The 27,195-nt window shown below is 43.9% G+C and overlaps 1 protein-coding gene across 3 annotated transcripts in view; it reads right to left on the bottom strand.

Annotated features, from left to right (window-relative positions):
* HNRNPC (heterogeneous nuclear ribonucleoprotein C) overlaps positions 1-27,138 on the bottom strand; it is a 28,520-nt gene extending 1,382 nt beyond the window's left edge. Inside the window, exons 1-8 of one of the 3 annotated variants that reach the window (XM_056528590.1) lie at positions 26,963-27,138; positions 15,651-15,681; positions 10,433-10,705; positions 8,490-8,565; positions 3,047-3,085; positions 1,815-1,862; positions 1,574-1,731; positions 11-121 (exon numbers count right to left, since the gene is read on the bottom strand). In XM_056528590.1, the coding sequence (XP_056384565.1) occupies positions 11-121; positions 1,574-1,731; positions 1,815-1,862; positions 3,047-3,085; positions 8,490-8,565; positions 10,433-10,673 (673 nt within the window). In that variant the 5' untranslated portion in view covers positions 10,674-10,705; positions 15,651-15,681; positions 26,963-27,138. Of the gene's footprint in view, positions 1-10; positions 122-1,573; positions 1,732-1,814; positions 1,863-3,046; positions 3,086-8,489; positions 8,566-10,432; positions 10,706-15,053; positions 15,592-15,650; positions 15,682-26,962 lie in introns of those variants that run through there. The other 2 variants (XM_056528589.1, XM_056528591.1) reach the window with 2 other exon arrangements.
* Between the last annotated feature and the right edge of the window lie 57 nt (positions 27,139-27,195).

The following is a 27,195-nucleotide window of genomic DNA, read 5'->3' as shown; positions in this document are numbered from 1 at the left end:
CATTATTTACCTGGTTTTGATTGCTCACGCTCAATACGTTCCAAACTTTCCAGTAGAGAATCTACTCTCTGCTTTATCTGGCTGAGTTCCTTTTTAATGGTCTGAAGATCATCTCCCTTCACTGTAAAAGGTAATATTTGTTATAAATCTACATACAAGAGGAGGTAATGGAGTCTGATATTTAGATACCTTTAAAAGAAGCATATAAGGGGTATACCTATATGGGACATTTATGACATCCTGAGGAAATGTCATAAATGCTTGATAGATGTTAGTGCTACCTGAGACGTGCATTTATCTCTAGATCAATTTAGGGTGGTGGTCTTAAAGAAATAGCCACAAATAGCCACAGTACATAGAACTACCAGTTTTTAGAGAAGGATTTAGGGGACTTTAACCTCTTAAGGACCAAGGACGTACCTTTCCTTTCTATAACGCAGGGCAACGACGTGACCCCGCATCATAGCGGGTCAGACCCGGCCGGGACCCAGGGCTAATAGCGTGCAGCACTGATCGCTGTGCCGCGCGCTATTAACCCTTTAGACGCTGCGTGCAAAGTTGAACGCCGCGTCTAAAGTGAAAGTAAATCACTGCCGGTTAGCTCGGGGCTGTTCGGGATCGCCGCATCGAAACCGCGTCCTGAACAGCTGTAGGACACGGGGAGGGTCTCTACCTTGCCTCCTGGTGTCCGATTGCCGAATGACTGCTCAGTGCCTGAGATCCATTAAAGCAGCAGAATCATTGATCACTGGTTTCCTATGAGAAACCACTGATCAATGTAAAAGATCAGTGTGTGCAGTGTTATAGGTCCCTATGGGAGCTATAACAGCAAAAAAAAATATTGAAAAAAAAAGTCGCCGCGTGCAGAAATGTCAGAATTATAAAAATATATAATTAAGTAAACCGCACAGTCAATGGCGTACGCGCTAAAAAATTCCAAAGTCCAAAATTGTGTCTTTTTGGTCACTTTTTATATCATGAAAAAATGAATAAAAAGCGATCAACAAGTCCTATCAATAAAAAAAAATTGTATTACTAAAAATTTCAGATCACGGCGCAAAAAATTAGTCCTCATACCGCCCCATATGCGGAAAAAAAAAAAAAAAGTTATAGGGGTCAGAAGATGACAATTTTAAACGTATACATTTTCCTGCATGTAGTTATGACTTTTTTCAGAAGTGCGACAAAATCATACCTATACAAGTAGGGTTTCATTTTAATCGTATGGACCTACAGAATAATGAGGTGTCGTTTTTTACCGAAAAATGTACTGTGTTGAAACAGAAGCCCCCAAAAGTTAAAGTGTTTTTTCCCCCCAATTTTGTCTCAATGATTTTTTTTCCCGTTTCGCCATAGATTTTTGGGTAAAATGACTGACGTCATTACAAAGTAGAATTGGTGATGCAAAAAAATCATATGGATTTTTAGGTGCCAAATTGTAAGTTTTGATTTTTTTAAGGTAAGGAGGAAAAAATGAAAGTGCAATAACGGAAAAACCCCTGGTCCTTAAGGGGTTAAGGATGCTACATTCCATGAAAAGAGTATGCTCAAAAACATAAAATGCTCAACTTACATCTGTTAGACTTTGAAGAACCACCACGCTGACCACTCTTGGAGTTAAAACCACTCTTTCCCCGACGGGATGTATTTCCAGAAACTCTTTGACGTTTTGAAGGTACAACAGCTCGAGCTATTGGTGGTGGCGGTGGTGGCACACGGGCGGCTGTGTAGCTGTAAGAACAATTCGCAGTAGTTAAATTATGACCTCCAGCATGAAGCCGCCAAACCTAATTTCAGTTGAGGTATTCACATACCTGTCATAATAGTCTCGCTGAAAATCATAGTCCAAGTCAAAGGAAGACCTAAGAAAAGGAAAAAAAAAGTTTGAATGTGTGTGGCATTTTAATAGTTAAAAATCCAGACCATAAATTTGCAATGTTACTATGACCACATGCCTGAATTTAAAGAGACTCTCACTAGGTTTATGCAGCCTTATGTAAGGGCAGCAAAACCTAGTGACAGATGCTGATCAGAATGAATTACTTAACTGTTTTGTGCAGAAGTTTTCCTTTAGTCAAAGTTTGGAGACTAGTGCTCTAAACTCGTGAACATTCAGCTGTTGCAAAATTGCAACTCCTAGCATTCACAGACAACCATTGGATGTTTGGGAATGTTGGGGGAGCTGTAGTATTGACTTTCAATGTTTGGAGACCACTGGTAAAGATACAGAGCGCACTAGTACTCCATTATGTGCACGTGTACAGTAGTCCTTTAAGTTTATGAGGACCTGTTCCCTCTGCCCACCAATTTATTGAGAAGCTTTCTGCCCATATACAGTATAAACAGACAGCTGTCAATGTCCAATGGGTTGAGGGAGCAGCGGGGCATGGCACTCATTCTCCTAGATACAAGTTAAACAGCTGCACAGAACAAAGTAATACCGTTCTGTTTAGCGTCAGTCACTAGGTCATGCTGCCCTCAAGAAGGGCAACATAAACCTAGTGACAGATTCCCTTTAAGGTCTATTTAACCTGTGAAAACATTTTAAATATTAAACTAAATATTTGAGACAACCTGCTGCCGAAAACTTATGAAGCTAAGCTTTTCTTCCAGCAGAACAAAAATCGGGAGTTTTTAAAGTGCCACTCTGATGATGGTCTGCCAGTAGTATGTATATTTAAACCTACTGGATACCTTCGTAGCCAGAAACATGAGCAATCCAGATACCAATATGCCAGAAGTTGCATGCAAATCTATGGGATTTCCAGCAAATTTGTATCCTGAACACTATTGTCCGGGCACTTCTCAGGCTACAAAGATTTAAACATCTATATCCTACTGCAGGATCATCATCTAAGTTAAGCTTTAAATACACATGTCCAATCCTTTCTATCACAACATGTGCCACACAGGACTATGAGCAAATCATTTGTGTGTATGTGCAGCAAAGTACAATGTTACATTGATGACCTATTAAAAAAAAAAAAAAAAAAAAAGGTGACTGCTGTGATGATGCTGTTCAAAACAAAACTACGTTCAGACTCACATCATATGCTCCATGCAGGAGCCAGGAACAAGATCGGATCTGAGGACAAAAGCAGGAAAAATTTTCTTAAATGTTGTGTTTGCCTTATATGGGTATTCCCGTCTCATTCATCTAGGTGGATTACACACAATACAAAAACATTAAACTAAACATAAAAATGCCCCATTCTCTGGATATTTAAGCTGCTGCCTCTGTTTATTATTTATTGCCTAGGGTTATATCCTGCTGCACCCTGCAGAGAAGTATGTGCAGCATAGTAACACGCTGCCCATAGAATTATGAGCTGACAACCTGCTCTGCAACAGCCCTGGGGCTATCAAACAGAACAGGAAAGATATTAAAGGAGTACTGAAGCCATAGAACACTTCACCCCCATCCACAGGGATGTCTGACCTCTGGGTCCCCCCGGGATCTCCCATACAGGGCCCCGGCTCATGTCTGTCGTCGACCTCACTAAGAGGTGGACAGACACGCCCCCTCTTTCAGCTCTATGGGAGACAGGGATGAAACACTTCTGCATCACCACCTCTCCCATAGTGATACATGGAGGGGGGTGTCAGCTGCGGCATCATGCTGCAGCCAACACGCCTCCTGCATGGGGAGAGCCGAGGCCTGCAGATAGGGGTTAAGTGTTCTATGGCTGCAGTACTATAAGCTGTTGCGTGCGTATGTAAATATACTGATAACAGTGCAGGACTCAGGAAACACACGCTGTCAGCATGTTTGATGCTGGCCTCCACTAGATGCAGATCAGCATAGGGAGCACAACTGTTTAGGTAAACAGCAGGGTGACAGCAACAGAACATTGCTTGCTTGAACTCAAGCAGTTAGCATCCCGCCCTGAAATCAGCCAGATCAATGGAGACCATCGTGGGGTTACAGAGGGCAATAGGGTTTTCCCATCTACTGATTTAGCCTTCCTGGCCCCCCTCTGGCCTACTTTGGCATGCCCACAGTCATGAAGCCAAAGGAAGATGAAGTTATGCAATAATGTAGCTTACAGGAGATGGGAATACCTCTTTAAAATGAACTAGTCATTAAGGATTGTCCGAGCATTAAAAAAAATAAAATAAAAAGTACACCCTCATTGCTTAATACAAAGCTCCTGTTCCCTGGGTTTGTAGTCCAGAAGTCACCTAGGTGGGGTACCACTGTGGCTGCAGAATGGATGAGCAGGTATGTGATGTCATGTCCCAGACCAGTGGTGAGTGGAGCTCCAATACTGAATGGTGGTGCGGGTACAAGAAAGGTGGGGAGTTTCTTTTGGTTTTTAGAAGTTACTCCCTTGCCAGAAAAAAATTAAGATAAAAACTATCCCTGGACAAACCCTTCAAGCCACATGTGTAAATTTCACACACAAGCATTAGAAGTCAGACAAGTAAATATATTATGGATGCTACTCTGGTAACAATAGGATAAAAGCAAGACAGAATATAGGATATCCACAGCTTTTTTTTTTTTTTAACTCCACAAACAGCAAGTTCATTTAATAAAAATATGCGTTTAAGCCCTTAAGGACAGCCCATTTGGGCCTTAAAGGGGTACTCCGCTGGAAAACATCTCTTTAAAATCAACTGGTGCCAGAAAGTTAAACAATTTGTAAATTCCTTCTATTAAAAAGTCTTTACCCTTCCAGTAATTATTAGCAGCTGTATACTACAAAAGGAAATTCTCTTTTTGTCTCTGCTGACACCTGATGCCTGTATCAGGAACTGTCCAGAGCAGGATATAATCCTCATTGCAAACCCATGCTGCTCTGGACAGTTCCTGATACAGGCATCAGGTGTCAGAAAGTACTTTGGACAATAAAATACAGCTGCTAATAAATACTGGAAGGGTAAAGATTTTTTAACTTTCATTTTTAACCAGTTCATTAAAAAGGACAATAAAAAAAGTTTCCACTGGAGTACCCCTTTAAGGACAATTTTTTTTGCATTTAGTTTTTTCCTCGCCATCTAAGAGTCACAACTTTTATTTTTCCATCTTCAGCACCATAAGAGGGCTTTTTTTGCATGGCCAATTGTACTTTTTGCTTTCAACAAAATTAAAGGGGTCAATACAAAAATATTTGTGTGGGAGAACTGAAAACAAAACTGCAATTTTGCAACTTTGGGTGTTTTGTTTTTACACAGCGCACTTTACGGTAAAACTGACACTTTATTCTTTGCAAGTAAAGATTAAAATGATACCCACGTTTATAGGCTCATATTACAATACTAATTACAATACTATAAAAAAAAATAAAGTAGTATTTTTAAACTTTCCCAACTCAGACACCTTTTAACTCAAATTTTTCCATATTCAGGGCTGTATGAGTGCTCAGTTTATTGTGCCATGATTAGCGGCCAGTGCCAGTGAACTTACAGTAAATTGGCTCGTAGCGAACCTTGCAACTCGGCTGTTTATTACCGTACTTTAGCCTGCATAAAATTAGTTCAGCTTTCCAAGGGCTCAGGCAACTGTTCAGATTTATTCAGATTAAAGTAAACAGTCGAGCTGCGAGGTTTGCTACGAGCCAATTTACTGTAAGTTCGCTCAACTCTAGCCATGATATGTAGTTTTTTGTCAGTACCACGGACAAAGCAACAATTTTGGACTTTATGTTTATGCCGCTCACTGTACAGGACCATTAACATTTTAGTTTTGTAGTTCAGACATTTACGCACGTGGAGATACAATAGGTGGATTTTTGTTTTTACATTGTTTGCAATGAACAGTCCCCTGTGGGGACCATAAAAAGTTTAAAATACAATCTTGTGATTGCAGATACTGATCAGTGCTATGCATAGGACTGATCAGTATTTGCGATCTACTTCTCTAATCTGCTAGAAGGCAGACTAGAGAAGAGTGCAGCAGCTGGCTGGAGCAGGTGAGGGAAGCTCTGCCAGCCATGTTAACACATTGGACCCCACAATAGCACCGTGAGTACACACCTGCAATATTTCAGATGCCATGATCAATATTGATGACGACATTTGAAGGGTTAATTGGGAAATAAGCTGGATCGCTTATGTCGGCCATTATCCATGGAGGTCCCCGCTGCTGATAACAGCTGGTACCGATCACAGTATCAGGCAACAAGGGGATTGTGGAACCGATTGTTATACATATACAATGTATGGCACCAGTTACGAGGACACTGACCTCACGTATCCTCTAGCGGTTAGTTTTTTATTTTTTTTTATTTTAAGCAGGTTGTTTAGGCAAACTGTTGTAAGTGCACTTTATGGTAGATGAAAGTATACACCATGGATCTTCTCTGACCTGTGTGTACTTTTGTAACATTTGGGAGTGACAACTGAATTGATGACATGCACAGCAGAGTGATCTCTGTACTGGCTCTATTTTCATGAATATACTTATACATACTAAAATGTGTTAATTGCACATGACAGCTGACAAGTTAGGGCTTTTGCAGTACAGTAGCCAAATGAGGCAAAATGGAGGTATGCATGCCAACACATGTATTCAAAAGGCAAATGTGTCCAAGGCAAAAAGAAAAATCCCTTCCAGGGTACATTTACACAAATAATCCACTGCGGGTTACCCACTGCTGAAATTCTTGGTATTTTGCAGCGTTAAGTCTGCAAGCTGAATTTTCGCGGTTGATAATCCACAGCTGACTATTTACATGTAATCTTACCCTTTGGGTCAGTTTACATGATCTTTTTTTGCTGCAGATTTTGATACCCATTGAAGTAAATAGGCAGCAAAATCTGCAGCAATAATGAGGATGTGTAAACTGACCTTTAGGGTAGGGTCACATGCCATATTTTGCTGCACATTTGCTGTTGTGTATTTTCCTACACATTGACTTCAAAAGAGAAATTGGCAGCTACAAATAAATACACAGCAAAATACAGCACGTGACCCCCACCCTTAGGGTGTATTCACATGTACAGTATTCTGCACATATCTGAAGCTGTGTTTAGTCATTTAGTTCATACTGAAATTTGCAGCATCAAATATGGGAAGGATACTGTATGTGTGACTACACCCTTGATTTTAAAGTTTTATGGAGGCATGAAAAATTGCTGCATGCTGTTTCTTGGCATGTAGAAACATTTTTTCTATAAAACAATCCATGATCATTAAGTAAAGTAAAACTCAAATGTTTTTTTTTAGATCCACACGATCAGAACAAGCAAGGAAAAGCACAGCACCAGGGTTTTTCTTCCAGGCTCTCAGCCATCTTTGTCTTGCTGCTCCATTATAAGTCTTTGGGGCAGCAAGACAAAGATAACTGGGCACTACCAAACTTATCCTTGCCCTTTTGTCTGAACGGTGGGGCAGTGAGCCTAACCAATCCAAACTTTACATTCTCTGACATGTCAAATAAATATATATATATATATATATATATATATATATATATATATATATATATATATATATATATATATATATATATATATATATATATATATATATATATATATATATATATATATATATATGTATATTTTTTTTATTTTATTTTTATTTTTTTTAAACTAACCGATACACTTTAAAGAGTTGAATGCATGTATACCACCCAGAAATGTGATAGGTTCGCTATAACACATGTTTAAAGGGGTAGTCCAGTGGTGAAAAACTTATCCCCTACCCTATGGATAGGGGATAAGTTTGAGATCGCGGGGGGTCCGACCGCTGGGGCCCCCTGCGATCTCTCTGTACGGGGCCCCGGCTCTCCGCCGAGATAGCGGGTGTCGACCAACGCACGAGGCGGCGGCCGACACGCCCCCTCAATACATCTCAATGGCAGAGCCGGAGATTGCCGAAGGCAGCGCTTTGGCTCTGCCATAGAGTTGTATGGAGGGGGCGTGTCGGCCGCCGCTTCGTGCGGAGGTCGACACGCCCCCTTCCCGCGGGCTGTTGGGGCTCCGTACAGGAGATTGCGGGGGGCCCCAGGGGTCGGACCCCCGCGATCTGCAACTTATCCCCTATCCTTAAGATAGGGGATAAGTTGTAAACCACTGAGTCACCACTGGACTACTCCTTTAAGCATTGCCAGCAATTCATTGTAATTTACAACCAGCTATACAGACAAGCCTAGGCTAAAATCTTAAATATTTTATTAAGTAACCAAACTAAGGCCCATATTTACCAAGAATGTCAGGATTTCAAAATGTCTACATATTTGTAAATCTGATGGAAAGTGAAAGCAAAATTCTAACAGTCCACATGTTGGTTAGTGTATTATAAATTGCACACAAATTATTTACTGTGAGGTTTTCAGAGGTGCTTTTTTGGTTGGCTTTCTGTTCAGTAAATCTGGGCCTTTGTGCCTGGACCACTGAGGGAGGACTTTACCATTTCCTGCACCAGTGCAGAGTAGCATAACATTTTCACACTTTGAGCAAAGACTACACAGGAATTGCACAATTTTGCCACTCTGTGCCAGTGCAGGGAATGATAACTTACCCTCTAAAGCTTTACTTACCCATACATGTCAGCTGCTGATCGCTTGATTCCTCCCTTTCCTCGGTTTTGTTTGGGCTCAGCAGCTAGGTTGATATCTTTAATAGAAAGAAAAAAAAAAAAAACACAAGAAAAGCCAGGTTATTTATATTTGCACTGCACTGATCACAGCTTTCTTAACCCATTAAGGCACAGCCTTTAGAACACATTGTTTTTACCTCTTCGCATTTTAAGAGCCATAACTCTTAATTTTCTTATCTACAGACCTTTATGAGGGCTGTATTTTTTGTTGTACAACCAATTGCACTCTAATTACACCTAATTTGATCATAAAATGTATGGCGCAGCCAAACTTTTCAAACAAAATATGTTTAAAACTTCCCGATTGTGATTCCTATTAATATAAAATATTTTTGATCTAGACTGCTGTATGAAGGCTATAGATGGCTGTATGAGGGCACTGCGGGATGAAGTTTTTTCAGCACCACTCGTGTATGACTTTTTGATCACTTTTTATTCCATTTCTGGGATGTGATGTGACAGATCATACATGTTTATTTTTTAATTGGAAAAGAGGGTGATTTATATATCTTTTATTGGGAAGTCATGCAGGACCAATTAGATTTATAGAGGGTAAAAACACAGCAATTTTCCTTTTGAAAAGTGATGGAAGGTGAGGCAGGGGAACATGAGTGACTATCCCAGGCACTGTCACTACTTATGCAAGTTTACCATTTGTGATATGGAATGTGCGCAATATTAAAGTTATGTACGGAAATTGCGTTATCTACCTAATATGTCCATGAGCGCAATTTAGCTGAAGCACATTTTTGTAGGTTCCCATTTGATATATGCACTATAGTATAAATATATTTTTTGATGTATTTTGTGCAATATATGGGATAAGATTTTGGTGTTTGCCCCTTTAATCAACATCCTTTGTCACTCGCTGTTCCCCCTCCTACATGGATGTAAATATTTTCAAATGTCTTGTCTATGTATATTTTTATAGGATTAGTTGGTGTCAATTTTTGTTTATTTTTTTATTAAATACCGTATTTATCGGCATATAACGCATTTTTTTTTAGGCTAAAATTTTTTAGCCTAAAGTCTATCTGCGTGTTATACGCCGATAATCCACTGCAGTTCAATGATTTAAAGCGGGCGCTTTAAATCAATGAACTGCAGTGGCATTTGCAGTGTCCAGAGACTTGCCGTCGTTGCCAGATTCTCTGCCCCTGCCTCATCCTGGGGTCCAGAGACTGCCGGCGCCACTGCCCCATTACCTTCCCCATCCCCAGTTTTTCAGAACCCGCAGAAGCCCCTTGGAAAGGTAGGAGGAGAGAGGCCTTCGCTGCCCGCTTCTCTCCCCGCCTTTCCTGGGGTCTAGAGCCCTGCTGCTTCTTCTCTCCCGCTGGCTATTGGCACCACTTCCCCATTGCCTCCCCCATCCCCGGTTTTATAATTACCTGTTGATGTGGTCGGGTCCGCGCTGCTTCTGGCTCCGGTGTGGAGTCTCCTGCGTTGTTGCTATGCACTGCGCATTGACAAGTGACGTCGCATTGAAGAAGTCACTCGTCATTTCGCCTCGTAGCGCATAGCAACGACACAGGAGACGCCACACCGGAGCCAGAAGCAGCGCGGACCCGACCCCATCAACAGGTAATTATAAAACCGGGGATGGGGGAGGCAATGGGGAAACCCCTTTCCTGGGGGCTTCTGCAGGGTCAGACAGTATCGGGAGCCGTGAGTACAAAACGAGGTGTGAACCCAGCCTTAGGCAGCTTAAAGGGAACATACACACCAAACTAAATTCCAGCTTGGCTGTTACATAAAGGTTTCCAAATAAAAAGCCATGACCTGCCTAAAGAAATAATTGGTTTGCAGATAAAGATTATGTGCAGAATGTAAACTCCATATAAGCCATCATATATCCCATTAAAAAACACTTTTCCAGTCACTCACCCAGGACCTGCCCAGCTATCATTCGTCCATCCTCCCCTGCTACAGCAGTACGGGCAGTGCGTTCATTGTTGTATTGCACAAATGCATAACCCTTGTGTACGGAGCAGCCCACAATCTTGCCATATTTAGAAAAGATTGCTTCTACATCCGCTTTCTTCACCACTAGTGTGTTTAAGTTCCCAATAAAGACTCTGGAGTTCATAGACCGAGGGTCCGTTTTATTAGTGACATTGCTTGCCATGTCTCTATTCCCTATGGTAGCAATTGTAAAGCCTAGAGGGGGAAAGAAAAAAAAAAGGAAAAAAAAAAAAGGAAAAAAGAAAAAAAAGTAACTATTTAAAAAGCCAAGTTTTGATAGGAAAAAAAAAAAAAAAGGGCACATAAGCACATAAGAAGAAAAAAAAAAAAAAAAAAAAAAAAACAGATCAAAAAAGCTCCATGTAATTACATTGTGCAGAAAACCTGGTTTTAGTGTTCAACACTTACCTAAAGATGTGCAGGCAGATTGATTTATAAAAAGGGAGCCTGTCACCGGGTTTTTAGGTATTTATATCATCATTCCTACCATGTCCGTGTTATTAGGCAGTTCTTGCAATCCGAAGAAAAAGAACTGTGCTTTAGGCCAAGTCGTCATTGAGGCGGCAAGTAGTCATCGATGCTTACCTTTTATCAAGCCTCGGCGGAAGCAATTGACTGGCAAGGAGCTTTTTAATTGCAGCAGCCAGTCAGCTTCAGGACACCACTGCACACATGTGTACCTGCCTTGAATTCAAGACACCCTCCATGACTGATACCACTGGTCGGGACTACATAATACCTATCCTGCCCAATCGGGTGAAACCCTGCCATATCAGGGTGAACCTGGGCTCCTGGCGATCATCCTCTACACTTCGTTGAGGATGTTACATACAGGCGCAGAACCTGATGCTTCAGTAAGTGACATAGGAAGTGCCTTGCCTTCCAGCCACAACTGGCAGTGACTAAAGCCTCAATAACTAATATAATCATATGCATATAGATGCAGCACTTAAAGTCCTTTTTCTCTTAATTGCAACAATAGCCTTATATAACAGATGTGATAGGAACGACATTCATAGTGGCGTGTAAGCAGCCTTATAGGGAAAAACCTTGTGACAGGTTCCCTTTAATATGAAAGAACTAAAGGCCATACACAGCACATTTCTTGGAACTTAGAAAAAGTCACCATCAGATCAGTGTGGGATGATTTGCATTCCAGTAGTCATACTTGTGGGTAAACCAGGGCAAATCACATAGGTTTAAGATCAGGTTGAGTATTCAGTGCTTCCAAATAATGGTCTTTTTTTGGGCCCAAGTCTATGGAAAGCAGTAACCAAGAACCTGCTCCAATCGCCTGATGCCATTCTCTTCTTGAGCTGCATTGTGGCACCAAGGAGGACTTAACAGGGCCCAATTTGTTATATTGCCACTTAGCAAATCGCCTTGGCCAGCAATTCGCTGAAAGGCAGAATGACACATTGAGCCGGAGTTCCTGGGCCCAGGCATCAGGCTGCAGCTCAGTAGGAGGATTGCATAAATAGACAGGTGCAAGACCCCAAAGGGAGCGCTGGAGGGAAGTACAGGTTTATTTTTTTAACACACAAAAGGCATAGTTCTTAGTCTCCAAAAAACCTTTAAAGGCCCCTTTCACAGTATAGTTGTGAATGCAGTCTGGGCTGCTGGGGGGAAAAAAAAAAAAAAAAAAAACAGACTGCACCATCTTTTTATTCCCCTACACCCGCTGAAAAAACAGCAGCGCCGACTAACCCCATTGACTATAATGGGGTGCATCAGAACTTGCTGTTGCCCATTGCGTCCCATAAAAATGATGGTCAAGAAGGTGCAGGCATACCCACCATTCCCATCTTTCGCACAGATGGCAAGTTACATAGCAACAAGACACCACCCCCCTCCTCAATAAAACCACTTTCTGATGTTATCCTGACCATACACAAAAGACCCTTATTTCAGGTAGATAACCCCGCAAACTACCTGATAAACATGCACTGTGCTTGGCCCCATATGCATGTCTAAGGCCTCGTTCACATTGCCACCTGACTGCCACTATTGTAAGTCCGGCAAGTCTAGCAGAGGAAAGAAAAATTATTTGTGTAAGCACTATTTTTTCTCCGCTAAATTCCTGTAAAATTACTGGATTACTGACAGACCCCCATGCAAGTGAATAGGGTCCGTCGGGACCTGGTAGTACCCACTTGCGGGTCCAATTTAAATAAAAAAAATTTTTTTTTTTTTTTTAAAGCCGATTGGACCCTTAACGGGTTGGAATGCGAACGGCAATGTGAACCTAGCCTGCAGCAGAAAGATTTAAACATCTCTGGCAGTTATCTCAAAGGTGGATATAATGTATATGGTCAGTGAACATTGTGGAAGGTTTCATCTATTCAAACACTTTACACTTAAACCTGTCATGTTGCCCTCGCTGATGTCCGCATAACACAGAAATTACGTTTAGTTTTTTTTTTAGCAGTTGTCCATTCGCTGACAGCATGCGTTTGCACAATGATCGCGTTAAAGGGGTACTCCGCCCCTATCCAAAGCATAGGTAATAACATTTCAGATTGCCGCGGTCCCGCTGCTGGGGACCCCCGGGATCACTGCTGCGGCACCGCGCTCTCATTACTGCATAGAGCAAGTTCGCTCTGTGCATAATGACGGTCGATACAGGGGACGGAGCAGCGCGAAATCATGAACCCGCCCCCGTAATGAAAGGCTATGGCAGGGGGCGTGACGACCGCCACGTCCCCTCCCATACATATGTATTGAGGGGGTGGGTCGTGATATCACCAGGGGCGGAGCCGTAACGTAACAATGCTCCGGCCCCTGTATTGCCCATCATTACGTGCAGAGCGAACTCGCTCTGTGCAGTAATGATAGTGCAGTGCCGCAGCGGCGATCCTGGGGGTCCCCAGCAGCGGGAACGCGGCGATCTGACATTTTATTCCCTATCCTATGGATAGGGGATAAGATGTCTAGGGGAGGAGTACCCCTTTAAGCCTGGATCAAAACAAACATTTTTGGGTGTAGGTTCCTCAAACAGTGCATCCTGATGTACAGGACACGCCACTGTACACAGCATGTCTGTCCATGAATTGTGCTGCCTTCAGTGAGGGCAGCCCAACCCTCATGACAGGTTCCCCTTAGGGTCTATTCCCACGTATTCTGTGCAGATTTGATGTGCAGGATTTGTAACTGCAGATTAGAAGATGTGCACAGTCATTTAGTTTACATAGAAATCTGCAGCAGAAAATCCTGCACATCAAATCTGTGTACGTGTGAATGTACCCTAAAGGTTGTTTTTACACAGGACAAGTCTGCTGCAGATTCAGTAGAAATGCCACAGTACATGTATATATTCATTCACAGGTATAGAAGTTGTTGCAGAAACTCTGGATTTTATCAATGGGGGACATCAAAACATGCAGAGAAATTGGAGCAGTTACCTATAGCAACCAATCCAATAGCTTTTATTTTTCAGAGGCCTTTTGAAAAAGTAATAATCTGATTGTTATGGGAACTTTTCTGCACAGGTTTTAATAAATCTCCCCCATTGATTTATTTTTTAAAATGAAATAAAATTTTATATATATATATATGATTGGCGCAGCACTCCAAAAATACATAATGTGGTGAATTTTATTCCTTCATGTCAAGCAAAAGTGATGTTTCAGCTCCTCAATGGAGCTTTTGGAGTGCAGCGCCAATTTTCTTCTATTGCATGGACTGATTTGGTCGGGGCGCTGGCACCACACATCTTTGGCTAAGTAGTGCTGCATTGATTTTGATAATTATCCGCAGTGGCAAATCTGCATGATTTGGTGCAGATTCACATGCAGGAATGTGGCATATTTGCAGCTGGCCTATGGTCCTATGAGAGAGCACCATTAGGGCATGTCCACAGGGGCATATTTCCTGCACATTTAGCTACCAATGACTTCACTGGGAACTTAGAAAATCTGCCACTATTGTGGAGTTTCCACTGATCCATTTAGGTCTATGGTACCTTTGGATTTTCTTTAGCAAACAGGCTGTGAAAAACGTGCAGAAAATGGGTCAATGTAAACATTCACCATGTCCCAAAAAATTTTGCAGAAATTAGCAACAATACCTTCTACAACTAAGGCTGGGTTCACACTAAGTTTTCTCCCAAACGGGAGCGCATACGGCAGGGGGAAGCTAAAACCTCGCGCTCCTGTATGCCTTCGTATGCGCTCCCGTATGTCATTCATTTCAATGAGCCGGCCAGAGTGAAACGTTCGGTCGGCTCATTTTTGCGCCGTATGCGCTTTTACGACCGGACCTCAAACCGTGGTTGACCACACTTTTAGGTCCGGTTGTAAAAGCGCATAGGGCGCAAAAATGAGCCGACCGAACGTTTCACTCTGGCCGGCTCATTGAAATGAATGACATACGGGAGCGCATACGAAGGCATACAGGAGCGCGAGGTTTTAGCTTCCCCCTGCCGTATGCGCTCCCGTATGGGAGAAAACGTAGTGTGAACCCACCCTAACAAAGTTAAGGGTCCAGTAAACAGCAACATGTTGGCAATGATTTTTGTTTTACCTCATTCATCAACCAGTCTTACCAGGCATCTGTAGATTGACTTTTCAGTGATCTGTCTCCGTTCTCTGCAGCAGATTGTCAACGGTGGGACAAAAAGGTATGGGGTGGAATGGGGAGGGGCAGGGAATGGGCCTAAATTAAGGGACATTAACTGCAACTGTCAAAAATGACACTGCCCACAATGGTAATGCACAGTAGGAAATTACTACAAGTGTTCCAACAGCATTACTAAAAAACTATACCAAAGCTTGAAAATGTTTTGAGGCCTAAGTAGCTGCATAAAAGTAAAACTTACAACAAAGCAAGGAAAAAAAAAAATTTAACAACTACACATCGCATCTGGGAGAAATTTAGATTATGCACAATTAAAAATTATAGAAAGACTCCTTCCCAATCCAACCCCCACCATGAAAAAAATTAAAAAAAAATAAAAATAAATTAAAACAGTGAGAAAAATGTTGCATCAGTACCAATATTTATACAAACAGTTTATATAAAAACTAAAAAAAAAAAAAATTAGAAACACAGCAATGTTAAAAAGGAGACCATTAAGGTAGGAAAAATTTTGAAAAAAAAAAGAAAAAAAACAATTTAAAAACACAGAAAATGCGAGACTTACTGTAGTTGGCGATTCAAAAAAAAATTCTTCGCTGTGGAAAAAAAAAGGGGAAAAATTATGAAAATAATCCAAGTCAGGAAAAAAAGGTAGAGAATTTCAGTAAAAAGTCCACTTAAAAACACTAGCAATTCTTAAAAATGATTCTCTTGTAAAATGCACTCATCATGATCAGGTAATACACCCCAAAAATTTAGCACTGAAGGGATGGGAAAGGGAGGGTGGGGGGTGGGGAGGAGGTGACAGGTTGTTCTGAGCACTTAGGTGCAGCATTCTGTTCTTCTGTTTAATGTAAAAAAAAAAAAAATTTACAATGGAAAATATCCGAGAGGTGGTTAGGTTAACTTTCCCAACAAACTCCCATTAAACAAAGGAATGGTGTTTGAGCATTTTAGGCTATTGGAAGCACCTGGACTGCTACATGTGCACTTAAAGGCTACTCTATTGGAAATAATGAAAGGCAAGGAAAGGGCGATGTATTTAAAATCTTTAAGAACAGGTCAGGGAAGGTAGAGGGGTAATTTGGAGAACTGCTCAGATCTGTGTCCTGTGGAAAGGAGAAGGGAGAATAGTTTAGATTCAGGGGAACTAGAATAAGGGATAATTGGGGGTAGGAGAAAAAAAAAAAGCAAACGCTTCTAATGAACTACACCTCTTCTAATCAAATAGACAAAAGAACAAGTGAACTAAATACAGCACAAACCCAGAAGTGATTACATGTATACAAAAAGTAAAATGGGAGGTAACTCTGGGATTTAACCATGAAATAACAGGAGTTTATCCCACTTACACCATTATAGCAAACTGCCTGAACCTCTGAAAGCATCCTGCATGGAAACCATTGCAAGTGGGCCAAAATCCTAATTCAATTTGCACCAATAAACTGTCCCCACATTTAATATTAGTTTTAGACACTTCTGTTCACCAGATTCAACGAAAAGTATGTTGCATCAGTAAAAGGCGTGGCCTTTTTCATATTTTAAACCCTTTTACTTTATAAGCCTATTTTAAAGCCATCAGTAAATGGCTTACATTGATCAATGCTATCTGCTAAAGGCAAGCTGCAGCAATCACTGAACCCGGGAAGACACTGAGGGAGAGGGAAGGCCCAGGGGTGCTGATTTGAGCACTACTGTTTAACCCCTTAAGGACCAAGCCCATTTCAATCTTAAGGACCAGGCCAATTTTATTTTTGAGTTTTCGTTTTTTCCTCCTCGTCTTCTAAAATCCATAACTTCTCTTTCCATCTACAGACCCATATAAGGGCTTTTTTTGCATGACCAATTGTACTTTGTAATGAAACCTCATTTTACCATAAATGTACAGCAAAGCCCCCAATTTTTTTTAGGGAGGGTATTTAAATGAAACAATTTTGCAGGGTTTCGTTGTCACACTACTTTACGGTAAAAATTATGTGTTCTTTATTCTGTGGGTCAATACGATTAAAATGATAGCCATGGATAGATATTTTTATATTTCTTTTTTTACTTTTACATTTTTCAACTTTTATTTTACACTTTTTATGTCCCCATAGGGGACTATCTATAGCAATCATTTGATTGCTAATACCGTTCAGTGCTATGCATAGGACATACCGTAGCACTGATTAGTATTATAGGCGATCTTCTGCTCTGGTCTGCTTGATCTCAGACCAGGAGAAGTCGGGAGATGGACGGAGGCAGGTGAGGGGACCTCCGACCGCCAATACAGATTATCGGATCGCCGCAGCAGCACTGCAGGCGATCCTATCATCCATTTTAACTTGCGCATTGCTGCAGATGCCATGATCTGTACTGATCACAGCATCTGAGGGGTTAATGGCAGACATCCGCACGATCTCTGGCAGCACCTGAACATGCAGTGTATGACTCGAGCACAGCTTCTATGCTCGCGGTCATACACAGGACGTAAATGTACGTACTGGTGTGCAAAGTATCGCCAAACCAGGACATACATTTACGTCCGTGGACGTGTAGACAGGAAGCAGCCGCAGTGTCTTCCCCCCCCCTTACAGAAAGCAGTGTCTCCCCCCCCCCTTACAGAAAGCAGTGCCTCCCCCCCCCTTACAGAAAGCAGTGCCTCCCCCCCCTTACAGAAAGCAGTGCCTCCCCCCCCTTACAGAAAGCAGTGCCTCCCCCCCCTTACAGAAAGCAGTGCCTCCCCCCCCCTTACAGAAAGCAGTGCCTCCCCCCCCCTTACAGAAAGCAGTGCCTCCCCCCCCCTTACAGAAAGCAGTGCCTCCCCCCCCTTACAGAAAGCAGTGCCTCCCCCCCCTTACAGAAAGCAGTGCCTCCCCCCCCTTACAGAAAGCAGTGCCTCCCCCCCCCTTACAGAAAGCAGTGCCTCCCCCCCCCTTACAGAAAGCAGTGCCTCCCCCCCCCTTACAGAAAGCAGTGCCTCCCCCCCCCCTTACAGAAAGCAGTGCCTCCCCCCCCCTTACAGAAAGCAGTGCCTCCCCCCCCCTTACAGAAAGCAGTGCCTCCCCCCCCCCTTACAGAAAGCAGTGCCTCCCCCCCCCCCTTACAGAAAGCAGTGTCTCCCCCCCCTTATAGAAAGCAGTGTCTCCCCCCCCTTATAGAAAGCAGTGTCTCCCCCCCCCCTTATAGAAAGCAGTGTCTCCCCCCCCCCTTATAGAAAGCAGTGTCTCCCCCCCCTTATAGAAAGCAGTGTCTCCCCCCCCTTATAGAAAGCAGTGTCTCCCCCCCCCTTATAGAAAGCAGTGTCTCCCCCCCCTTATAGAAAGCAGTGTCTCCCCCCCCTTATAGAAAGCAGTGTCTCCCCCCCCTTATAGAAAGCAGTGTCTCCCCCCCCCCCTATAGAAAGCAGTGTCTCCCCCCCCTTATAGAAAGCAGTGTCTCCCCCCCTTATAGAAAGCAGTGTCTCCCCCCCCCTTATAGAAAGCAGTGTCTCCCCCCCCCTTATAGAAAGCAGTGTCTCCCCCCCCTTATAGAAAGCAGTGTCTCCCCCCTTATAGAAAGCAGTGTCTCCCCCCCCTTATAGAAAGCAGTGTCTCCCCCCCTTATAGAAAGCAGTGTCTCCCCCCCTTATAGAAAGCAGTGTCTCCCCCCCTTATAGAAAGCAGTGTCTCCCCCCCCCTTATAGAAAGCAGTGTCTCCCCCCCTTATAGAAAGCAGTGTCTCCCCCCCCTTATAGAAAGCAGTGTCTCCCCCCCCCTTATAGAAAGCAGTGTCTCCCCCCCCCTTATAGAAAGCAGTGTCTCCCCCCCCTTATAGAAAGCAGTGTCTCCCCCCCCTTATAGAAAGCAGTGTCTCCCCCCCCTTATAGAAAGCAGTGTCTCCCCCCCCTTATAGAAAGCAGTGTCTCCCCCCCCCTTATAGAAAGCAGTGTCTCCCCCCCCCTTATAGAAAGCAGTGTCTCCCCCCCCTTATAGAAAGCAGTGTCTCCCCCCCCTTATAGAAAGCAGTGTCTCCCCCCCCCCTTATAGAAAGCAGTGTCTCCACCCCCTTATAGAAAGCAGTGTCCCCCCCCCCCCTTATAGAAAGCAGTCCAACCTGCGGCTGTCCTTGGTTGTTGCCGCTCCGCTGTCCTGTTCTCCCGATTGCAGCATTGCGTCCTATGGAGGAGCATGCAACATACACGTCACTCTGGGCGCAGGGGAGAACGGGACAGCGGCCCGCACAGCAGCAGGTATCAGACATGGTATTTGTGACATTAAACAAGTCCCTGATACCATGTAAATGCAGAGTATTGGCCCCGATACTAGTATCGGTATATCCCTAATAACGATCATCCATATTTCTGACAGCACTCCCGCAGATGCAGTGATCTGTATTGATCACAGCATCAGAGGGGTCAATGGCAGACATCCGCTTGATCGCAGATGTCAGCCATTACCGGCTGGTCCCTGGCTGCGATGTACAGGACATAAATATAGGACCTGGTGCGCTAAGAGAAACACTTTCACTTAGCTTCCTACGTTCCCCTGGAGCTCCGCAACAGCTGATCGGTCGGCCGGGCTGCCTGCTTCCTATTTCCTTTAGCCCTGGACTTACACGGAGCTTCAGCCTATCACCGGCCGCAGCTATGTCCCGCCTCAGCAGGTGATGGGCTGAAGCGCCGTGTGACATCCCGGGCTAAGGGATGTAGGAAGCAGACCGCCCGGCCGACCGATCTGCTGTTGCAGAGCTCCAGGGGAATGTAGGAAGGCAAGTGAAAGTTTGTTTTCTCTTTTTTGCAGTCCGGGCAGGATGGAATAGGAATAGTCCGTACCCGACTTCTCCTTTAACCACTCAAATGGCAGATAGAGATTGCGCCGATGACCATTATTACTAGCAGAGGTCAGCTGCTGATAGTAGCACACAGCTGCCGGTTATGACATGGAATAGACTCATGTTCCCCTTATCCGATAGGTCAGGAAGGGATTAAGCTATGGTAAAGTGAAAGCTGAAATGGAATCTGTTCCCGTTAGCAAAACCTCTGCAGTTTCTCACACTTTTGATAAACCAGGACCATAGAGCAAGAAATGCTCAGCCCTGGGGACCTGCTTTAGAATGTACAAAAAATTTCAAGGTGGGATAAAGAAAAATAAATCATACCCACCTGGCATCTACCCTCCCTCCCCCTTCTATCTGTCCAGTACAGATGATCCTCACTGAGCAGCATCGCTGAATGAATGACTCCACATGCAGGAAATTGCCTTAGTCATTATCCTTTTGGTGACTTTATTCCCTTCCTTTGTCACCCACCTTTCATTTACAGAACATTTTAAAAATTAAGTACACCACCTTCCTCTGTAGAGCACCCACCAAAATACAGACAAATACAGACCGTCGCTGCATGTCATCAGAAGCAGCGCACAGGACCAGGGACTGTGTGCCATTGCAACTACCTACAGGTGGTGAGTGACAGCATCATATAGAATAAATGACATGCCTGTAGCTCAGTGGTGCTCATCTGTGAGCTAGAATGGCAGCAAAAGGGCCCTCTTAACTGCTGCAGTATCATCACTCCAATGATGCTGCCCCCTCCACGTATCTATGGGAGAAACAGATACCCGCTGTATCTCCAGCTCCCCCATAGAGATGCATGGAGGGGCATGGAGGACACAGCTTAGTGCTGTGATAGAAAACTGCATTCATGCAGAGAGCCTGGGCAGGAGATCCCTTCTTACAAAGTTAAAAATCGAAGCAGTCATTCAGGAGACCACAGGCACATCATAGGCCCACTCAGCCAAAAAGTGGCTGTGGGGGACAAAACTGGCCATTAATTGGCTAAGCAGGACCTATAAAATGTCCCAGCAGGGTCCAGATCTCATGATGCTAACTGACTTCCTTATTGCAGATGTTTCCAAGCCCACAATTCATATCATGTTCATTAGGTATAAAGGATGTAACCAGGCATTTAAGAGAAAATTGTTTACAAGTGGCTCTGGCTTTCAGTATATTTCCTGAATATACTTTTTTTTGCAGAATTCTAAAACTTAGACACTTGTAGACTATGTTTAGGGTATATTAGGATCTGATGTGAATGGGGCCTGACATGATTGGGAATCTGTACAATAGTCTCATGTAACCTTTTCCACACTGTCAGGCATGAGGCACTAGCCTTACATATGTTTGTCCACCCAGAGGCAGTTCTAGAAAAAGTACGTGAAAATTCTGAGAGACAGGACAGCTTCCAACACTACTGGTGTGTCACCTACCTTTGTTCCTTATTTCCCCACTGATTTCTATGTGAATGGCCAAAAAACTGTAGCTAGTATTGTTTAAAGGGGTACTCCGGTGTTTACACATCTTATCCCCTATCCAAAGGATAGGGGATAAGATGCCTGATCGCGGGAGTCCCGCAGCTGGGGACGACTGTGATCATGCACGCGGCACCCCGTTTGTAATCAGTCCCCGGAGCGTGTTCGCTCCAGGTCTGATAACTGTGGACCGCAGGACCGGAGGAGTGACGTCACGCACCGCCTCTCAATGCAAGCCTACGGGAGGGGGCGTGACAGCTATCACGCCCCCTCCCGTAGGCTTGCATTGAGGGGCGGAGCGTGACATCACACGGGTGCGTGGCGTCAAACGCCGCCGGCCCTGCGGTCGACAGTTATCAGTCCCCGAGCAAACACGCTTCGGGGACTGATTACAAACGGGGTGCCGCGTGCATGATCACAGTCGTCCCCAACAGCGGGACTCCCGCGATCAGGCATCTTATGCCCTATCCTTTGGATAGGGAATAAGATGTGTAAGCACCGGAGTACCCCTTTAAAGGACCTGTGACCAACCTAAAAAAATATGAGATAAGTAAAACTTCATTTTAGTAATGGAGTGAATATCAGGCGATTGGCAGGATTAGACAGTCAAGGAGTGTGTTTTAGGACAACACTCCCTCGATCTAAAACATTCACACCACCTGACTGCAAAATCCCACTTTAATATTTACAACCATTAAGAAAATTAATTTCTTATCCATCCGATTGATTACCTGAATTTTCAGGGGGGAGGCAAGGGGGATACTACTTACTATTAAAGATAATCTTACAGCAGTCACCTGCACTAACTTGAATTTATATGTAGATAGTGCAGGTGACCCGGTTTCTATCGCTCCTCATCATGTGGTCATTGGTTTCGCCGCCAATGCAAATTCCCTGTTCTGTCCAATGGAGAAGAGAGAAATCTTGGCTCATACTACAGCAGCCGCCTCCATTGCACACAACAAGGACCCACATATATGGTAAACAGCGCCAGAAACCGGGTCACCCTGGTGTCAGATTCCCTTTAAAATCTAAGTACTCGTACTAGAATTACAGTATCGGTACTCGTACTCTGCCTTTAAAAAATGGTATCGGGACATCCCTAATTTTAACCTTAAGGACCAGGCCAAATTTATTTTTGCGTTCTCCTCCTCACCTTCTAAAATCCATAACTCTTCTATTTCCATCTACGGGCTTGATTTTTGCGTGACCAATTGTACTTTGTTATGAAACCTCTCATTTTACCATAAAATGTACCGTGATCCCCAAAAAATATTTTTTTAGGGAGGAAATTTAAATGAAAACCACAATTTTGCACATTTTGGAGGATTTTGTTTTCACACTTTACGGTAAAAATGACATGTGTTCTTTATTCTGTGGGTCAATGATTAAAATGATACCCATGGCTAGATACTTCTATATTTTTGTACCGCTTTAAAAACACTTTTTATCGACACCACATTTGCATATAATTAAAAAAAAATTTTAGGAATAAAATGTGACAAAAGCAGCATTTTTGGATTTTTTACTTTTTACGTTTACACCGTTCACAGTGCGGGATCAATATTATATTTTGATAGTTCGGACATTTACGCATGCGGCGATACCAAATAGCTTTATAAAAAGTGTTTTAAGGCTTTTTGGGGGTAAAATGGGAAAAACTGACAATTTTCATTTTTATTGGGGGAGGGGATTTCTCACTTTTCTTTTTTTTCTTTACATTTTTCAACTTTTATTTTACACTTTTTATGTCCCCATAGGGGACTATCTATAGCACTCATTTGATTGCTAATACAGTTCAGTGCTATGCATAGGGCATAGCACTAATCAGTATTAATTGGTGATAGAGCTGCAACGATCTATAAAATCGATTGAATTCGATAACGGAATTCGTTGTGACGAATCCAGTTATCGAATAATCGCCCAATTAGTTGTCCGCGGCGGCAGTGAATGAAGCTGACACGTCCGACATGTAGGCTTCATCCATTCACCACCGTTGCCCGACATGTCCCTGCTGCTCTACTCCTAGCGCAATTAGCGCAGCGCCGGGACATGTATTCTTTGCTGCTCATCTCTGTATCCAACAGAGATGAGCAGCAAAGAATAGACATGTCCCGGCGCTGCGCTAATTGCGCTAGAAATAGAGCAGCAGCAGGGACATGTCTGGTGATGGAAGTATTGGGCCAATACTAGCAATTTGCATGGTATCGGGACTCGTTCAGTGTCCCCGATACCAAATCATATACTGTACCCGCTTCTCCCGTCCCATGTGACATACACACGTCACTCCACCTCCTCCCCCACGCCCAGCGTAACGCTACGGAGGATGCAGAGTGACGTGTATGTCACATGCTCCTCCATAGGACGACATAATGCAGACGGGAGAACGGGGCAGAGGACAGCCGCAGGTGAGTGCTGTCTACAAGGGTGGGGCTGTCGTCTACTGGAGGGGCTGCTACTAATTGCTTCTACACATGGGGGCATCTGCAAACCATTGCATCCTACTGTCATCAAAAGACACTAGGATGCAATGCTCTACACATACCCCCATGTGTATAGTAGTGTAAGTGTGTACTACATGCACACTGCTATACACATGGTAGTATGTGCAGAGCATTGCATCCTAGTGTCTGTAGATGACACTAGGGTGCAATGCTCTGCAGATACCCCCATGTGTATATCGGTAAGCAGTGCACACCGCTTTACCCATGGGGGTTTGTGTAGAGTATTCCACACTTGTGTGTAGTACAAACTAGGGATCGACCGATTATCGCTATGGCCGATATTATTGGCCAATAATCACGATTTTGGGCACTATCGGTATTGGCAATTACCTTGCCGATAATGCCCCGCCCCCACCGCGACCGCCCCCCCCCCCTGACCCACCGCACCGCGTTACACCCCCACCGTAGTGCTGGGCGGTATACCGGTATGGATTTTTGCCCATACCGCTATACTGGTCGGGCCCCCCCCCTGACTTAAAATGGAAGGGGTTAATGGGTGATTTTTTTTCCCACTTTTTTAATACACTATTAGGGGAACCATTAGATTATTCATACAGGTCAATGAGCGGGCGCTTTAAATCAATTAACTGCAGCGGCTTGTGCTGTGCCAGAGACCGCCGCCTGCTTCTTTCCCCCTGCCTGTCCTGGGGTCCTCCTGAGTCCTACCCCCCCCCCACAACCTATCCTCTGCCCAGAGACCGCCACTGCCCACTTCTCTCCCCCTTCCGGTCCTTAGTCCAACCACCGCCGCTGCCCCATTCCCTCCCCATCCCCAGTCTTATATTTACCTGTTTCCAGGGCCCATGCTACTTCTGGCTCTGGCGGCGTCCTGAGCTGTCACTGTGTGCACTGACTGACGTCGCGTTGAGGACGTCACTCGTCATTGCGCAGCGCACAGCGTAACACAGGACGTCACAGGAGCCAGAAGTAGCGCGGGCCCCGGGAACAGATAATTATAATACCGGGGATGGGGGAGGCAATGGGGCAGCGGTGGTCTCTGGCCGGGGCGGTGCATTATCGGATTATCGGCAAGGTAATTGCTGATACCGATAACCTCCAAAATCGTGAATATCGGCCAAACAGATAATCGGTCGATCCCTAGTTCACAGTAATTCGGTGTTTCAGATTGGATCATAAACAATGGACGCCGGACTTCTGGCATCAGTTGTGACAATTTTCACCCAGTTTTGCTGGAACCAAATGCCACATTTATGTTAGCCTAAGATCCAGTAACTGCTACACTGAGAAGAATCTGGTGATCATGTGGTTATGCCTCTATTATATAGAGCTCAATGAGCGACAAGTAGCCAACAAGAGACAGCAGTGTTACATATTTACTAGATTACAGGAGCTTTACATATGTTATGCTACAAAGACAAAAGGTTAAGGGGGGCATCTTAAATATTAAAGGAGTTCTCCAACTGAAACCTTATCCCCCGCTGTGCCCGGGCTGTAAAACTATACATAATAAACTTTCACTTACCTGCCTACGATCCCCCGTTGTTCCGATATCGCCGCCCGTGTTTCGGTCCCTGTCCGCTTCCTCTTCCTGCGGGTCGGTGACTTCACTCTGCACTCAGCCTATCAGAGGCCGCGACGGGACATTGCTGCGGCCACTGATAGGCTGAGTGAAGTCACCGACCCGCAGGAAGTGGAAGAGACCGGGACGGCGATATTGGAACAGGGGATCGTAGGCAGGTAAGTGAAAGTTTATTATGTATAGTTTTACAGCCCGGGGTTAAAAGTTTTAGCTTAGAGAACTCCTTTAATTCACTGCTAGATCATGTGAATAATTTTCCTTTCTCAGAATATCCACCCAATGTGGTAGTTTTATCAAGCCTTCTGTATAACAGTGATGCAGTTGCCCATAGCAACCAACCTGCTTCATTCAGTCATTTTTCAGAGGACTTTTTAAAAATGAAAGAAGCAGATTATGGGCTATTATGGGCAACTGACACAGGTTGACAAATCTTCCCCAATGTGTCCAGTGTTGATGAGAAAGCCACTACTAGAGCATAGATCAGGGTTTCCAGCTGTTGTACACCCCAGCCAAGGAGAATCTATTATAGTGTTTACTAACCAGTGTGCCTCCAGCTGTAGCAAAACATCTAATCCCAGCATACACAGCAAGCCTCTTGGCTGTCCAGGCATGCTGGGAATTGTAGTTTTGAAACAGCTGGAGGCACACTGGTATAAATTCTCCTTGGCTGGGGTGTACAACAGCTGGAATAATGAACCATCCACCTACAAAATATATAGTAGGTGCAGCTAATCTATTGAGAATGTACAGTGACCAGATCCGATAGGCAATTAAATGAACACTATTGGGGAGATTTATCCAAACCTGTGCAGAGGAAGAGTGGTGTAGTTGCCCATAGCAACCAGATTGCTTTTTTCATTTTCCACAGGAATCTAAAGAGGCCTGTGGAAAATGAAAGAAGCAATCTAATTGGTTGCTATGGGCAACTGCACCACTCTTCCTCTGCACAGGTTTTGATAAATCTCCCCCTATGGATGTCATAACAAGTCTAAATAAATAGAATTCTTTGTCGCAATGGGAAAAAGTATACACTAAAATTTGTGGGAGGGCCAAATATACCTAACAGGGTAATTTTAAGACACTCCGTGTTGCCCATAGTAACCACTCAGCTTTTGATACTTAAATTAATATGTCCCCACATTAATCTGGTAAAATGAAATCTGAGCTGAAATCTGTTGCTATGGGGAACAAAGAGAATATTAATATAAGCTTGATAAATCTACCCAAATCTCTTAATTAAGTCTTAGTGGCTAAAATAAATCATGCATCTTTCTACGCAGCTCCTCCCAGCTATAACAATCCCCTATGTGCGCTCCTATCCAACATGAAGCTCAGCCTCGTGAGGGTCGCCATGTTCTAGGACGGTTATGCCGCCATGACAAAGGCCTCCACCCGCCGATATGAGGTAAAAGCCTGAGCGCCTAAGAGCTACTATACAACCAGGCTACAGAAATACAAAGCAGTCACGGTAAAAGAAACCCCCCTCAGCAGTGGCGCAGCGGCTCAGGCTTCACCGAGGCCTTTGCACGGGGGCCATTTTCTTACATGTCTAGCGTCGATGACTCACCTCTTTTCGGAGCTTTTCAGGCAGTATCACTGAACGTTACGGGTTCAGCGAGTCGAAGACAACACGTGTAAAGCTATAGGATAAAGGTAAACGAGCTAAGAGGTATCGTTAAACAGCGATTTCTGCTTCAGCGGCTCTAGCACAAAATGGCGGTGACTCAACCTTCTCAGCTGCGCAGCACGGTAAGAGAAGGACGTAATGAAAGACTACCGCTTCTTCGACGGACGATTGGG

Source organism: Hyla sarda, chromosome 1 (genome assembly GCF_029499605.1).
Source record: "Hyla sarda isolate aHylSar1 chromosome 1, aHylSar1.hap1, whole genome shotgun sequence".
Classification (NCBI taxonomy): Eukaryota; Metazoa; Chordata; class Amphibia; order Anura; family Hylidae; genus Hyla; species Hyla sarda.
The sequence above is the reverse complement of the archived record's forward strand: the minus strand, read 5'-3'. Positions and strand labels throughout refer to the sequence as shown.